General features: G+C 36.4%; 1 protein-coding gene across 8 annotated transcripts in view; it reads left to right on the top strand.

Moving 5' to 3' along the window:
• LOC131551817 (MAM domain-containing glycosylphosphatidylinositol anchor protein 1) overlaps positions 1–18370 on the top strand; it is a 225058-nt gene that overhangs the window by 128243 nt on the left and 78445 nt on the right. For all 8 annotated transcript variants that reach the window (XR_009273829.1, XR_009273830.1, XM_058794969.1 and 5 more), the window contains exons 7-8: positions 14335–14604; positions 17891–18220. Coding sequence is in view for 6 of the 8 variants with exons in the window: in XM_058794969.1 (XP_058650952.1) it covers positions 14335–14604; positions 17891–18220 (600 nt within the window). In the remaining 2 variants the exon portion in view is untranslated. The remainder of the gene's footprint in view (positions 1–14334; positions 14605–17890; positions 18221–18370) is intronic.

Genomic DNA, 18370 nt, shown 5'->3' with positions numbered 1-18370 from the left:
ATTCAATATTATATAAACTAGTTTGTAAGACTTTTGAAATGTTTTTGAAAGAAGTCTATTTTGCTCACAGAGGCTGCATTTATTTGGTCAAAAATACAGTAAAAACAGTAATAGTGTAAAATATTATTACAATTTAAAATAGATGTTTTCACTTTTGATATATTTTGAAATGTAATTTATTCCTGTGATGCAAAGCTGAATTACTCCAGTCTTCAGTGTCACATGATCCTTCAGAAATCATTCTAATATGCTGATTTGCTGCTCAGGAAACATGTGGAAACCGCGATAGTTTTTTTTTTTTTTCAGGATTCCTGAATGAAAAAGATCAACATTTATTTATTCAACATTATAAATGTCTCTAATGCAGCCTAATGCATTCTTGCTTAATAAATATAAGAATGTCTTTCAAGAAAAAAAAAAAAAAAAACTTTCTGAGTAGTAGTAGTAAATCTTTGTCAACTTTCCCTTGTGACAACTAGCCCCAGTCTCTCTTATACTGTATATGCTTTTTCACATGCTGTCAGGAGGTTTCATAGGGGATCAGTATCATCAGTAGATGATATTTCACACTGAAGGCCTATGCAAGCTTTATCCTTGTTAACTAATATTTTCGTCATCGTCAGAATAAATTGTTTGTGTAATCCATAATGAATCAAATTCACAGCAAAAGCAAAAAATATGCGTGTGACTGGCAAATGAAAGAGAAATCTTTGCTAGAACAACAAAAAATGCAACTACAATACCCAGTGAAACCCTTTATGAATTAGTCATGTAAAAAACATGTTTGTTCGTGTTCAAATTAGCAGCATTAAGTATTCATGCTCGAGAAACGAGTTCAAAGCTCGCCGAGAAAATCTAAAAGTAGCCCAAAAGTTCCCCCCTCTCTGTGTGTCTTTATTTCCCTCGATTCTCGTCCTCTCTCTGGTGATGAGTTTGAAAGGCTGCTGATTCTCCTCTTTCTGCTCTCTCCACTAGAAAGGCAGCTGTGAAATAGTCAATAGAGATGAGTGAGTCTGGAGTGACAATATCAGAAGTCTGTACCTCTCGCACAAATACACACACGCGCGCTTTCTGCGGCGCCCCATCGGTGTCCTGCCCTGTGGAGAAACAACACACTGCTGCAAATTGGAATTTGTTTTCCGCGTGGCAGGAGCGCGCGACTCGCGAACACGTAGCTCGTCGCCGAAAGAACAAAACACTGATTTGTTTTTCTGTTGATTTTCATTTTCTTCCCTCTGAACTGACAAGCAGGAAGGGGGTGAGATGAAATTGGAGAGAGCCGAAGAAACGCGTCGGACGCTGCGCTGAAGTTTGAGAAGTTGGTCTCTTTAGAGGGTAGCGTGAAGGAGACTGCGTCTGTGCGTAGGATTCGATGCGCTGTTTTAAATTACGGGTCGATCGTGATGTGTAACTCCAAACCTAGCTGGTCAGCGTCCGCTTGTGTGAAGGTCAGAGCTCAGATCAGAGAGAAAGACCTGCTTTAACCCTTTGTCCACTATGGTGTTTAGTGTATGATGTTATATCTAAACCATCATGGCTGATCATCTGTTTTTCTACTCTATATTCTATCTGGTTTTCCTCTTATACACTACCATTCAAAAGTTTGGGGTCAGTAAGAAATTAATACTTTTATTCAATACGGACACATTAAATTGATCAAAAGTGGCAGGTAAGACATTTTCAAATAAATGCCGTTCTTTTGAATTTTCTGTTCATCAACAAAAAATCCAGGTTTTCACAAAAAATATTACGCAGCACAACTGTATTAAATCAGCATACTAGAATGACTTCTGAAGGATCGTGTGGCACTGAAGACTGGAGTAATGATGCTGAAAATTCAGCTTTGCATCACAGGAATAAATGACATTTTACAGCTAATATTACAGTTTTTACTTTAGTGAGCATAAGAGACTTTCAAAACATTTAAAAAAAAAATCTCAAATTGTGAGTGGTAGTGTATTTCGTTATCTATTTGTAACAACATTAATTTAACATCCATACATTTATATTCTTTCGTATTTAAATATTTATTAAGAAATGTTAAGTCAACAAAGGAATAATATGTGTAAAATATGTTCTTTATATTCTTGTTAGATTTCTCCTTTTTGACTTAATATTTCATGTTTCAGATTCAGATGATTGTCTGTTGAATCAGAATTTTTCGGTGAAACAAAAATTGATGCCTAGCTGTCATTTTGAAGGTTTTTGCATTATTAAACGAGCTTTATATAAAAATGTCTCAAGATATACCGTATTATTTAATGAGATGTACAAACTCGCTGATATTTCTTTCAGTTTGTTCATCACACTGGAAATTGAAGATCAAATCTAGCATGGGATACAGTATTCCATGCACTTTCCACTGTTGTACACATCACATTTTAGCAAATGTAGTAGGCCATCATTATTCCGTATATACAAAAGTTTGCAAACTTTGCAAAGTGTGCATTCTGTATAGTGCAAGTACTAGTTTGTGATTCCATGTTATGATTAATTAATATTTCGCCTCACCTCAACTGTGGTAAAATCACTGCAAGCCTCAGTTTCAACTGGCTTGTTGCTTTAATAGAATTCCGAGGAGACTCAAAAGGAGTCTGTTTGCACTTGGTTCACTAGTATAAAAATTGTATCTTATGCTATATTCATTTAAATCCAAGGCAATTTAACGACCTTTATCACTGATTAAATTTTAAAAACCTTTGGGATTTTAACTCTATGCATGTATATCAGAAAACAGCCTGGAAAAGATCAAAACAAATACGCATACTGTACTTTTGTTAATACGTCAGTGTTTTGTGTTTAATTATGTTTATGTATTGCATCATTCATATAGACATACAGGCACCATCTGTACAGATCGTTCAGGAGGAAACAACTGATGTAACTCAATCCCATCACACTAACGCTCAAATGAAGCTTTAATTGGATAATTGTATGGCTGAGATTGAAAAAGCTGTAGAAGATCGGGAAGAGAGAGAGGGAGATTGTCATTATTCAGAGAAAAGAGCCAACTTGGTGAAACATTTTTCTCTTTCAAACATTTTTTTCCCCTTCTTTTAACGTTTTCATTTTTTCCTCTGAGCTGAATCCCACTCCAGTGGCATATGATGACCTGTCAGTTTGAATGCTTTAGGAGCGACAAAGTAAAGGAGCGGTGGAAATTAGGAGAGGGTCTACATACAGTTTGAAGCCCCTTTCACATTGGTGAATAAGATGTCATTCTGTTTTTGACAAGGAATTTATTTTCTTGCTACCTAAAAATTTATATTCAGGAGGGGAAGGTGTTATGCGAATATAAACTGCAGCAGTGCACGAAGCATCATATTGTGAATAAGATGAACTATACAGACTCGCTCAGAATAGTGACGGTTTTGTCTGGATTGATTTAAATTAATATATCCCAGCATGTGGGAATAGACAAAAGGAAGAGTGAAACCACTCATAGTAAAACTAAATTCGTCTCGCTGATATTTGATTATAGTACCTTATAGGATCATAGTTTCCCATTGATAGAAACTGACATTCACTGTGGCTCATGTCATTTTGACATTATTTTCATGATAATTTAGCATATTTCCACATAATTCTCGACCTCAATACAAAACAAAAACTTTCGTTTATAATAATTAGTATTTATACATATCATTATACATATCATTAACACACACACACACACACACACACACACGTTTGTTTTTGTGAAAAGTGGGGCCATCCCGTAGGCGTAATGGTTTTTATACTGTACTTACTGTATATGCTATTGCCCTACACCAACCCTACACCTAAACCTACCCCTTACAGGAGACTGTGCATTTCAACTTTCCCCAAAAAAACCTCACTCTATGATTTATAAGAGTTTTGAAAAGTGGGGACATGGGTCAATGTCCTGAAAAGTCACCTTCACCTTGTAATACCCATGTCATACCTTTGTCATTATACAAATCTATGTCCTGACTTTTCACAAAAACGCACAAACACACACACACACACACACACACACACACAATTAAGCCATCCATCCTTTCAATCAATCAATCAATCAATCAAATTTCATTAATTCACTGGATTATACCCCAAAAATATGATGTATAAAACATATACATAGAGTATATATCACTATGTGTGTGTGTATGAGCAGGTACTTGTCTACTGTACTCAAACACAGATTGGAGAGTTTTAGAGTTGCTTTTTATTTAGCTTCATATTTGAAGTGGATAATAATCTGCATTTAGTCAGACAAGGATGTTCTTGTGATATTTTGTCTGTAGTTGGTTGAGGGCTGGAGAGATTATTTTTTCTGCTATCGTTATGCCATGGATGTCCAGGATTAGATTTTCCCCATGTGGGTCAAACACACACGCACACACACACACACACACACACAGAACAGGTGGCATCCGGTAGATTGATTTTTGTATCGTAATCCTGATTTTGTATTGAAGTTGATTCGACCTGTTAAAGACGCTACAGTAAATCGTTCTCCCTCACGCCAGTCATGCTCTGACTTCTGCTGTATGAACACACAGTGTGTATCGAGCGCTGCTCACGACTGCATTGACACTAGACGGATTCGACAAGATATGTGACAGGGGTGATGTTAAGGAAAATCGTTATTCCTTCTCTGAACGTCAGCCATAAATCTCAGATTTATATCACATATATATATCACTATATGGTTATTCATACTGAAATTTCATTGAAAAGATAATGTTATATACTAAATAACCATGCGGTAATGTTTTTTTATATCATTTTTTGGGGTATAATCCAGTGAATTAAATACTTTATAAATGGAATGTCATGTACTTCATCTCATTTGATTGCTTTTTCGTTTTTTATTGGGAATGGATGGATGGCTTTATAAGCAAATGATCAGATTATTCATACCAAATTAATGAAAAGTCTGAGTTCACATGATATAACACGATTTACAGTAATGCAGATTAGTTCAAACATGTAAAAAAAAAAAAGAAAAGATTATTAATGCATTTTGCACCTTTGAAGGGCACTGGCACCCTGCTTGTGGGGTCATTCCAGTTGAAAGTGTCTTATTATGGAGGACATAATTTTGACAATTTAAGTTATATATCCATCCATCCTGGGTTTTCATTGGATCAAAAGCATTATTTGCCTCAATAAACTTAATTAGTTTATTTTATTATGTTTAACTACTTATTTTGGCTAAATAGAGTATGTCAATCAGTCGTAAGTCTTTCCGTTACTGCCTAATGCGTTCATGTGATGTAATGTACCTAGATTCAGTCATATTTAGTTTTATTGGTAAGACTGCTCAAAAACAACCCCATTTAAATGAATCCTCGTTATCCGTTGACAGTTTTTGTCCATTAATTCAAACTGCCTCCCCTCAGATAATTATAGTTTCCCTGACTGGCACTTTTGTAAGTTTATTTTACAGTGTGTTTTCTCTGAAGTGCTTTTGTAATCTCCGTAGGCTCTCTTTGTTCATATCTAGAGGGTTTGAACGCAAATGGTTTGTTTGTAGCTCAGATTACGGCGGTGAATTTCTGGCGCCGGATATATGTTAATTAATGCAGTGCGGGTTAATGTGCACCGCTTAACATGTGCGAGTGCTTTAGGGGTCATTGTCTCCCTGTTAGGATGAGTCTAATAAAGGATTGGTTAAGCGTTGGTTAGCTGTGTTAATGTATCTCTGTCTCAGCCTCTTTGAGCCATTAGCTGGCAGTAATTGGCTGGGCTTAATTGCACAAGCCTGGTCCCCACGGCAATAGAGACGGCGGATGTCCGATCTCTCTATACTTGTTGCTCTGGTGATTCGCTCTCCACACACACACACACACACACACACACACACACACACTGAATGCTTCACTGGTCACTCACACATATTTCCTTCCTTCTGTCCATTTGTGTGTGAGGGAGAAAAAGGGAAGATGAGGATGATGAAAATAACATACTGCTCTTACTATCTCTGCAGTATATATTATATAGACTGTCTATAGTATGTGGATTAATGTATGCACATAAAACGGGAATGACCTACTCTATTTGACGGGATGTGCTTTAAACTACAGAGCATGCTGCATCCCATAATGCAGTGCACTCGACAAGCATTAAGATGAATGAACCTGAAGAAATATGAGGATTCTTACATTGCAAAAAACTTGTTCTTGACAAGTATTTTGTCTAGTTAAAATATATAATCATGCTTTAAACAAGATGAATTTACTTGAGAAGCAACAGTGCGTAGGATATTAAGGCTTGTTTGTAGACAATATATCTTTATCAATATAATATTTGTGTTTTGTCTTAAAGCATTGGACGATTTGTTCTTCTTATTTAAGTATAAAAATGTTAAAGCAAGTAAAGAAAGAAGAATTAATATATTACACAGTGTTGCATCTGAAGTAAATAGATATTTTATTGAAAATAAAGTCAATTTTATGCAACTTAAAACTTTTATTGATTGGATCAGTTGGACAAAAATATTAAGACATTTTGCTTACTGCATCCTATTTGCCTCTTTATATTTGCTCAAACCAGTAAAAGTTTATACATTTTTGCACAAAAATAAATTCTTATTTTTTTTTATTGCTGCATCTCACATATTTTCTTTTTTACAAAGTAGGAGGCATTATAAAATGTATACTTTCCAGTATTTAGTATGTAGTTAGGGTCCAATATGAACATGTCAATATCATATCAATATGACTTCTGGTGCTCATGTGGATGATGTGGGTTTGAGTCTAATTATGTCCTCATCTCATTTCCTTTCTCTGCTCAATCACTTTCTTTTCCCTCCAAAATAATGCTTTTTATCTAGGCATAACCATTGGGTCTGTCTGATCCGGTGAAAAACAATGCCCACTGCCCTTTATACGACATGGATCTCCTCCATATGCATATGCAAGAGCACAACTGTGACTTTTCTATAGCAAAGCAGATTTGAAAGCATGCCGTATGCATAGCAGAGAGCGGCTGAGGGGAGATGTGTCTGATATTGATCAGTCTGTGTCTCGCTACACACACCTGCCGTCCCTTACCATCAATACACGGCGCTAATACACCATCAGGTGTAATGAGGATGAATGTGTGATATACACACTCATTTCCCCTTGGGAGAGGACATTTGCCTGTTAAAGGGACACACCACCCAAAGTCACATTTCTGTCATCATTTCCATTCCAGATTCAGGGGCAGCCATGGCCTAATAGTTAGAGAGTCGGACTTATAACCCAAAGGTCGTGAGTTCGAGTCTCAAGTCCGGCAGGGATTGTTGGTGGGGGGTGACTGTCCAACGCTCTCTCCACGTTCAATACCATGACTGAGGTGAGACCCTTGAGCAAGTCACCAAACCCCCAACTGCTCCCTGGGTGCTGCAGCATTGGCTGCCCACTGCTCCGGGTGTGTGTGTTTGTTCATTTCTCATTGCTGTGTGTGTGCACTTGGTTGGGTTAAATGCAGAGCACAAATTCCAAGTATGGGTTGGCCTTTCCTTTCTTTGCATGAATTTTTCCCTGGATTTTTCATACAGTGACCACGGCTCCAATACTCCATAAAAGACAAAAACACACCATAAATAAACCATAACATTTGTCCACATGACATTTGTAAGCCTTCTGAAGCCAAATGAAAGTATGTAGAAACTGGTGCTAACTACTGAAAAAATTCCCTTCTCTTAAATCTCTTTTTAATTCAACATATTTAAACTGGTGAGCCATGTTTGATATTTGGTGTCAAGAGGAAGATCATTTCATTTTATTTATTTTTTTAGAGACAGTTGGCTTGAAAGTTTTAGTTATTTTAAACTGCCCTTTAATTAAAAACAGTCAAAACATAATTGAAAAAACATTCTGTATTACATTAAAAAAAAAACATACTGTTTTGGAATGACGTGAGGATGAATAAATTATGACACACACACACACACACACACACGCACGCATATTATATATATATATATATATATATATATATATATATACTCTAGTAAATAAATACAAAGGAGAAACTCACCGACAAATCCACATGCAACATTTTCTGGGCAAGGGCAAACAAGGGCAAACAAAACACACACACACACAAATCTATCGGACAAAAAAAAAAAAAAATGATATCAGTAGGCTTATTGCCATGCAGTTAGGATTTATTTAACAGCACTAATTGAGACAGGCATCATTAAATCAGACAGGATAAATGGCTTTAATTATGTTATTGTCGTGTCTAACATTGCTGAGTACTAATTACTTTTCATCTGTTGTCACGGCAGCACAGCTCCGATAGCCTCGTTAATCTGCCGCGCTTTTGCGTTACTTCTTTTTTTCTTCCGGTAGTGAAGCCATCAGTGATTGACGCATGTGATTGGCGCATGTGACACTGAAGTGAATGAACAGTCCTGAAAGTGACATCCTTCACAAGAGACAGAGAATGCTTTCCGAGAAGAGAAGGTTTTGCCGTGTTTGTTACGCCTAAATCCTTTAATAGAATTTTTCTAGGATAAACTCAGTTGACTGATATACGAAAACCACAGGCGCTGAAAGGTTCATGCTGCCTGATTTGTTTTCTGAGTCTTTGAAATAATCAGTACTTATTACTTTTGGATGGAGAATCCAAAAAATAGCACATTATTTTATCATTCTGTCTGGAAGAAAGTTGTGTTTACTGAATTGATGACAAGGAAAGTTTGACAGGTTAGCAGCATCAAATCAAAAGAGTTTTTATTGAAGCACTAAGTCGAAGGTAACTAGGTATTCCTGAGTACAGCAATATATTCTGCTTCGTTCTATCTGTGAAATAATCTGTACTTATTTCTTATGGACAGATATAGATTTGAATCAAAACATTTTACACATTTTCGACTTGCTTTCTGTGCTTTCAGCCATTCACTGAGACCGCTGTGCCATTATTTCAAGTAATTTTTTTACATGCTGCTCTATTATTGTAGTTTAAGCCTGGAAACCCACTGCTTCTTTTTTAAAACCAATAATCAAAAGCAGCTGGAGAATGATGTGTGAAATTCTGATTCCAATATAATTAATCAGACTCAATTAAATTGTTAAGAAGAAGAATCGTGTTCTTTGAAGGGAAACATTTCTCAGAAGCTAACAGGAAAACAGAATTCAGTATGAAAGTTCAGATAGCACTGTGACTTACAAGACACGTCTCTACTATTTTTTAATGTTTTTTATGATGCAATTCTATCGAGTGAGGAGTTGTGAGCTCTGGGGTCAAAAGGTCATGATGGATCCAGATGTGAGGTGGGACAGCAAGTGCATTTTAGATAGAATCACCCTTACACTGCACATACAATCAAAACAAAGTGTGGTTAGGTTGCTTAAATAAAGTGAACAACTTTGGTATTAACAGTATTTCTTTATGGAGTTGTTTTAACACCTTTTGCCTTCAATACAGCCTCCAGCCATCTTAGAATAGATTTCTACAACTTGAATAGTCTCCAGTAGAATGCTGTCAATAAAACATCTGCCAGTTTCTTTTGCAGGAGAGAATCAGTTTCTCATTCTTAGCTCTAAAAGTGGCTTGATAATATTAAAGTCAGGTGATTTGTCCGGCCAGGGCAGGTGTTGAATTTGATCTTGGTGCTCCAGCTGTCCAGGTTTTATGATCATGACTCTTTTTCACCTTCATCTTTTTCACATTTTAGCATTGGCATCTGTGATGAAAGTTTTAGCAGTTGAGGCTCTTTCATGGATGTTGGCTTTGTGAAGCTCTCTGTGGTCGGTTTTTGTGGAAGCAGGCGCTTCAATGTGAATATCGAAGTTTGCAGTCAATTTGCAGCAGTATTTCTTTGTTGCTTTGAACACAATCCCTCTTAGTGTTCAATGATCCCGATCGTTCATTTTCAGTTTTCACCCACTTTTCTTCTTCGCTGATGAACTCTTGCCATGCTTTGTTTACACTGACATAAGACTGATGTTGTTCTTAAAACACTAAATGGTTGGGCAAAAATCTAAATTCACACTTGATGAAGAAAACAGTTGATGGTAGACATCGACATTCATAGCATTTTTTTTTTTTTCATACAATGGAAGTCAGTGGCAACCGTCAGCTCTGTGGTCACCAACATTCTTCTAAATATCTTTTTTCTGTATTCCACAGTAGAAAGAAACTCATACAGATTTGAAATGACTTGAACATGAGTAAATGAAGGCAGAATTTACATTTTTGGGTGAACTTATCTCTTTAAGCTTACATATAGTCATACTCATTAATAGGCTTCCATGATTTGTCCTTTTTTGAAATCTGACTAGTCACCCATTTCACCGAGCACTTGTACTAACCACTGCTGAACACAACTTATACTACACTGAAAGACAAACTAGAGAATATAGACAATGAAAATATAATCACAACGTTTGTTTTTGCACTAAAACCTTGTGTTAACTCCTATAATAATGGGTGGTCACATTATTTTGTCCAACCCCTGTATGTTAACAATGCTTTTCAGTATTGAAGCAAGTAAATGGCTCTGTCTGCCATCTTGGTTGTAGTTTTTCCACTGATCTTGTGCATTCACCACAAAACCTTAATGCGATGCTGTTTGGAAACAAAACAAGATCTCCGAAGGCAACATATTTCACTTTCTATCTTATCCTAAGTTGATGTCTGACCCTTCATTTCTTTTAACTGAAATTTCCTCTATCCATTTCTCTCTCTGTGTTTGTGGAGCACAGAAGTGCAGTGGTTTGTAAAAGCGGTGTAAACTCTGTAAAACACATCAGTCCCATTATCGAGAGACAACAGTGGACTGATGCTGCGCCGTCCCCCTCGTACCGTTCTGGGAAATTGAAGTGATAAATTCTTTCCTCCTCAGACTCTCTCTTTCTCCATCTCTGTTTCAGTCCCTGTGATCTCTCTGTTATTTGTAGAACAAATACGATTGTTGTATGTGGCTGAGAGCTTGTAGAGCTGTTGGCAGTACAGAAGCCCAGATCCCCTCCAGTCTGGTGCTGGAGTCCATCAGGATCAACTGAGATTTTAGCAGATGTAAGTCGCAAGAGCTTAGTGAAGAGATCAGACCAGTTTTGGGTCAGGTTGTGCTTTCTGTCTTTATTTATTTATTTGTTTAACTCTAATACCAATATAAATAATCTTTTTTTTTCTTTATGCTTATGTCTTTTTAATATAATTTTGATTTTGGAGTGAAATATGGCCCAGAAATGTTCTCGACAGGTTATGTGAGATTTACCCTGTGAGAACTATCTCCTATTTTTGGGATGATCCTGGATTGTACTGCTTGTGGGACATACAATTTAAACCACCCTTGGATGATTGAATGTAGGTCTGAGTCATATTATATTAGCATCTCTTCCTCTCTAAAGGGTTAGTATATTTTAATCTCTGGTTGTGTGAAAGAATAATTAGGGAGATATAAGTCAAAATATTTTTTGATGACCCAGACTTCACTGTGAGAAATAATTTTCTTATTCTGTATTTTTCTTGAAAATCTAATTATCTTTCAAATGTTCCGTTTACTCGAGGAGAAAAACAGTGATATTGATTTTGTTGGATTTAAAAAAAAAAACACATTCAAAATTGTTTTCTATGAAAACAAAACTTTATTATTGTACCCAGTTTGGCTTCTAAATCTTGTTTTAAGGGTATTTAGATTTTTTTTTTTTTTGCTGGACAAGCCAGAACTATTGATTATTATGACTTCAGTAATTATTATAGTCATTTCATGATAATGTTTTAACTGAATATACTTTTAATCAATTCTGATGCTCTTTTATAAAATATTCAACTTTTTGGATCAGTTTTAATTGGGCTCATAGACATTGAATGATTTTTTTTTGGCATTATATGTGGGGTGTTTTACAAATCTATTCAGAGATCAAATATTGCCAATGACAATTAATTTGTAGGTAGATGAAAAGCTCATTGGCAGGTTTTCTGCTTTCTAATTTCAGTCATTTATTTTTAACTAATGAGTTTATGATGCTTAGCAGCAGTCTGGTCTTGTTCAGTTACAGTATGACAGTTGTAGACTGCAGATATAATGAACACAGATGGAATTCATGCCATTCAGACAGACTGCGGTGTGCTGTATGACACGAAAGAGGGGCTGATGTAGGGTATGCAGGTTCGAATCTGGCCTGCGTCATGTCCTCATGTCTTTTCCATGTTTCTCCCTACTTAATGACATAAAAAAGATTGAGATATTAAAATCAATGTTGTGTTTTTGTGTCAGTGTTCAAAACACTTTGTGTATTGTACAGTATAGTATATTACATTTTGTTTCTTTGCAAAGGCCATACAACGAAAAACTCAAAAGTTAACAAGATGATTTATTCATTGACAGTCACCCTGATGAGTAGATTGCATCAAATCTAATGCATTTACTTATTTTCTTTAACAATATATAAACATACGCAAAAAAGATTTAGAGTAATTTTGTTTTTGATTATTAGATGAACAGTATGTGCACTGTAATAATATGCCTAAGATTCTGACTATGAAATTCATTTCTGGCTTAATGATCATGTGTTCAGTCATGTAGAGAGGAAAATGGAACATCTTCGTTCATGTTCTTGCAATATCTCTATTTTGTGAAAGAAAATAAACTTAAGATGTGGCTGTGTTCATATAGAAAAGCATATCCACTTATTGAGAACAGCAGCAGCCTGCTTGGTTTCTTTTAATAACAATATGCTTCATATTGTTATTTTTAGTTCCATGCATTATTTTATTACACAATGTAACTTAAGTTAACAAAGACAAATTAAAATGTTTATTTAAAGCTGGCCTGTTTAGCCACTTGTTTGCCAGGTCTATATCTTCTTATATTAGCTTAATATTAAAGGATTTCAGATAGGAGTTTAGTACTCTCAGTTTAACACATCTGACCGCATTTAAATCCATTCTACAGCATTCTGCACAATTTTCCCACAATCTGCATAAAAAATGCAGGAAAAAAGACAGTAGATTCATAGGTGTAGGAAAAAGTGTACTACATAGAGGTATTTATGCATTTATGCATTTATGTATTTATGTATTTTCTTTTTTACTTACTGCAGTGGATTTCATGAAACCTGTCAAAAACATGTCTATGTCCAAAATCAAACACCATATTTAAAACATTATGAAAAAAATTACACATAGTTCTAGTGATTTTTTTTTTTTTTTTTTGCATTGTAGCATTATTTTTATAAAACAATAATGCCTATTTTCAACCCAAACTCATTGTAAATTATCTGTAATAACTAACTAACTAAATGAATAAATGATTTTATCATTCAAATTACCATCATTTTAACGTTACATTTAAAACATTTTAAATAAGTTTAAATGAAACTTTTGAAAAAGAATACATATCAAAATATTTAAATATATAAATATTTTTAAAAGTGTATCTGGGCGGAAACTACATTTTTACCTCAGACCTCGCATGCGTTTTCTTCATGTCAGTTGCGGTGAGCTCAAAATGACCACACGAAGAACCAGCAAGGTGTGAGATTATTTTGAATTATAAGGAAACAGAAAAGTTTTGTGTAAACTGTGTAATGTCAAATTGTCTTACAATAACTCTACTGGAGCGATGCGTAATCATATTCATTACAGGCATATTCATATTCGGTACATGCGTTATCTTGGAGGCTAGCCAAAGCCAGCAAATGTCAATCGTGTCATACACTACAACCCACCGCTGCTGTCCGCAATCCCATCCCCGCCATCTATTCCTCTAAGACCCATATCCAGGCTCTTTTCGAAACTGTCTGCTTGCTTGTAGTTATCTCTCTGCATGCCTGTGACTTCGGTTCCTGCCGAGCGTGTTTTTTTTTTTTCTTTTTCAAGTGCAGAATCGCCTCTAGTGCCGTCTTTCGCCAGACCACGTTAACATGTTAAATTCACTGAACAAATGTGCATGGTCTAAGTACAACAAGCATTGTTTTGTTTTTAGACAACACAGCCAACATGAAGTACATTTTTAAAAGCTGTTTTAATGCTATTCCTTGATAAACATTCCTATTGTTTTTGGCTTGTGTTTTAATATGTTGGCTAACGTTATATGAAAATGAAGAATTCCGTCAGTCTATCGATTGATTTTCTATTTCTGCATTGCTCCAGCCGATCTGAATAAATAAGCTATGCACTGGTTTATGTTGAGTGTATGCTCTTTAAACTAGTCGACTAATCGGATACAAAACTTACGTTTAAACGACAGTCAAATTAGTCGTAGCGCACATCCCTACTTTTGAAGTGTTCGCATGTTGAAGCAGGACCACCTGCACTTCTCTTGTTCTGCTCTATTTTGTAAATGCAAGACTCAGTCATCTAGACATAAACAGGAAACCTACCAGCTTTAAATGATGCACACTTTTGTTTACTCATTCCCAGCACCCCCTGCTCTAAAGCTGTCTGTGAATGAGACATACGTGGTGGACCCAGGCCAAGACGTCACGCTGTCATGTGAGGTAACTGCAGGCTTCCCCACGCCTACAGTCAGCTGGTCGCGGTACCCTGGATCCCTCCCTCAGAGGTCCATGATCCGAGGCGGGTCCCTCACTCTACGGTCCGTCACTCCCACTGATGCCGGTGTCTACAACTGCACAGCCGTCAACAATGTGGGAAACCCTGCAAGAAGAACCGTCAGCCTCATTGTGAGAAGTAAGTGTGCTCGCTTTTACACATGTACTTTACTCATGGACATTTGAATTTGAATGTAAGGAAGTAGAATTCAAATGCATTGGAAATTCATTCCACTTTAACTAGAATAGCAAAGTTTGTCAGGACAAGCTGTGAAGGATGGATGGATGGATGGACAGATGAACAGATGGATAGATAGATGGATAGACAGAGATAGATAGAAAGACAGACAGATGGATGGATTGATAGATGGATAGACATACAAATAGATGTGAACGTTTATGGATGGATGGATAGACAGACAGATGGATAGACATAAAGGTGGGTGGCTGGATGGAAGGACAGACAGACAGCGATAGATAGATGTATAGACAGAGATAGACAGACAGAAAGACGGATTGATAGATGGATAGACATATGAATAGACATGAAGGTGGATGGACGGATGGACAGATGGGCGGACAGACAGACAGACAGACAGACAGACAGACAGACAGACAGATAGACAGACAGATGGATTGATAGATGGATAGACATATGAATAGATATGAAGGTGGATGGATGGATGGATATACAGACAGATAGATAGATGAATAGACATCAGGGGAGATAGATGGACGGATGGTGGGGCGAACAGATAGATAGATAGATAGATAGATAGATAGATAGATAGATAGATAGATAGATAGATAGATAGATAGATAGATAGATAGATAGATAGATAGACATGAAGGTGGAAGGATGTATAGACAGATGGATGGACGGTTGGATAGATAGATGGATCGATGGATGGATGGACAGATGGATAGATAGATGGATAGACAAAAAGATGGTTAGATGGTTAGATGGACAGATGGACGGATAGATAGATGGATGGATGGATGGATGGACAGACAGACAGACGGATAGATAGATGGATAGACATGAAGGTGGATGGATGGAAAGACAGACAGATGTTGGATGGATGAATAGATGAACAGATGGAAAGATAGATGGATAGACTTACGGATTGACATAAAGGTGGATGAATGAATGGTTAGAACTTTTATGGACCAACATGAAAGAAAATTTTATTTCCAGAATGCCTAGCGCAGTTGAATTTGATTAAATTAACAACTATTGTTTCTGTTCTTCTATTTCAAATTACAATTTCACTTCCTGTAGGGTGTGGCCAATTCAATTTACATTTGTGATTTAAAAAGGAACCAATTCAGTTTTGAATTTTATGCAACCCTGGTTAGAAATCAGTCTTTATTTCTGCAGTTCTGTTGGGTGGCACAAAAATCACTTCACCTTTAATGGCTGAAATATTAGTTACATCTCAAGCCATCAGATTCAATTTAAGTCTACATATCCCTCCGACTGCTTGATTGACGCACATTTGAATGAGTTATGACTTCTTGTCTGTCCCGTGCTTAGCACAAAAATTGCCGAGCCAGATTTGTTCATATGTATGCGTGGGAGCGTGTGTTTATGTGGCGTGAGCGTGAGTTAGCGGTTGAACTGTAATTAGCTCTCTTGGCAGTGTGTGATCGTGTTAAACTCCTCAAGCCGAGAGGGTGATTCAGGAACGGCTGCCATAACGCCTGCCGTTCATCAGGGCCTGGAGCTATTCTTAGCTTCTTTAATCATTTTTATTTACTCCAATTAATTTGAGAGGAATGGAGGTAATTAGCAGTTGAAGCGTCTTATTTCGGAATGCGCGCTGGATCCGTCTCTGTTGACGGTAATGAGCTCGCTTTGTGTCAAATGCACACGCAGGTGCCGCAGACGCCTGAGCGCAGCCAATCATCCAGGTAAGGCAGCCGTCTGTTGAAATGCGGGGCGCTGAACATATGGCGCTAAACTTTCTGTCTCCACCTGCAGGGTCGTTTTTCATACTGTCAGAGCGTAAACACACGGCTAAGCTGTTATAGTTATGAATTGTGCTTCAGTACTAACAAATTACAGCAGTAGAGCTGGGGGCTTATGGATGCTCTAAGCGTCTTCAGCTGTATTCGTGATACTGCCTTTAGGCTCATTATTTTCATCCTAAAAAGCCGTTTACTTCTGAGTCATTATTTTTATCATGTAAATGGTGTTTTTTCCTCATGATTACAGCCAGTGTTTCATGTACAGTACAGTGACGAAGCAGTGCACTAGAAGGCAGAACTGTATTAATGTTCCTCAAAAATGGGCTTTGTTCTAAACCTAAATTTTAAACATCTGAAATTAAATCAGTTGAATCCGCTTCCATACAGTTTTGTAAACACTTTTTCAGAAACTTAGGGTTAAATAGAATTTCTACATTTAGGAATGTTCATTTGTTTCACTGTTCAAAATGTAACTGACAACGATGATGCCATTGCAATATTACACTGCATCAAAACTTTGTTTGCACGAAGACGTCATTTCATTTCCACTGAAATAAAGCTTTAAACCTAAACTCATCTAACCTTTAAAACGAACTCACCTAAAACATAAAATAAATGATTTTATTTAATTATACTACATGCTATTATTTTAATATAAATTTTAATATTTAATGTTAAATATTTATTTTGAATATTGTTGATTTTTTTTTATTGTTTATCATGTCCTGCCTTTTTAAAATTATTATTATTATTATTATTATTATTATTATTATACTACAGCTGTGGCTTGCATTTAAACTGCACCCACAGGTTTTTGCATATTTTATCACCAATTTCATAATGCATTTAACTACTAAAAGGGGCATAGTATCCTGTTGGGAAGACCAATATAAAATGTGATTAATTCTGCATACTTTCATATATTTTTTCCCCCTAGAAAATATGGAAAACAGTGTTATTTAAATACTATTATATATGTATTTATTAATATTTTAAATAAGGTTTTATTTTTCATATTTTTATTTATATTAGTTTGTTTTAGTAATTTTCTAATGTGCTTTTGTAATTTTTATTTGTTTTTAAATACATATATATATATATATATATATATATATATATATATATATATATATATATTTTTTTTTTTTACTATATAGCTTTAATGCATTTTCATTTCCATTATACTTTTAGCAATTTTAGTACTTAAACTTATTTAAATTAGGTAGAAAAAGCTACATTTGAAACATTAAATTAAGTTTTTAACAGTTTTTTTGGTCTAATATTTACATTTTATTTAATTTCAGCCATATTCCAGTTATTGATTTTGAATAGTTTTAGTTATCAACAATAATAAAGGTGAATAAAGAATTGATAGTTCTAGGATTGGGTTTAGTCACAACCTAAATGCTTCTTTCACTGTGATCACCATGTCATCCTTTCTCTCTGTCCGTTAGGCATGAAGAACTTAACGTTCCAGATCACGCCAGACTCCAACAAAGACAGCGAGAGCATACAGATGGGTCGAGACCTCAAACTTTCCTGCCACGTTGACGCCCAGCCTCAGGACAAGGTGAACTACACCTGGTACAAGAACGGAGCTCTCATCTACCCCACAGACAGCCTCATCGTGCTGCGCAGTGACCCAGACATGCCGCCCGGTACCAGCAGCCTGGAAATCGTGGACATGAAGTTCAGAGATCAGGCCACCTACAGCTGCGTAGCGAACTTCCCCGGGAGCAGTGTTCCTGAACTGCGAGTGGACGTGAACATCACGCAGAGCAGCGGTGAGACACTGATTGTAATACTAAAGACGCGCAGGGTTTGAGGCCCTCACTTGTGCTCGTACTGTGAAGTGGCCCTTTGATCCGACTGCTTCTGCTCGTTGCTGATGATGTTGTTTGCTTGTTCAAAAGGAATTTTCTTTGCTCACAAAC

The sequence above is a fragment of the Onychostoma macrolepis genome, chromosome 13, assembly GCF_012432095.1.
Source record: "Onychostoma macrolepis isolate SWU-2019 chromosome 13, ASM1243209v1, whole genome shotgun sequence".
Classification (NCBI taxonomy): domain Eukaryota; kingdom Metazoa; phylum Chordata; class Actinopteri; order Cypriniformes; family Cyprinidae; genus Onychostoma; species Onychostoma macrolepis.
Note: the sequence above shows the minus strand (reverse complement) of the source record. Positions and strands in the feature narration are given on the sequence as shown.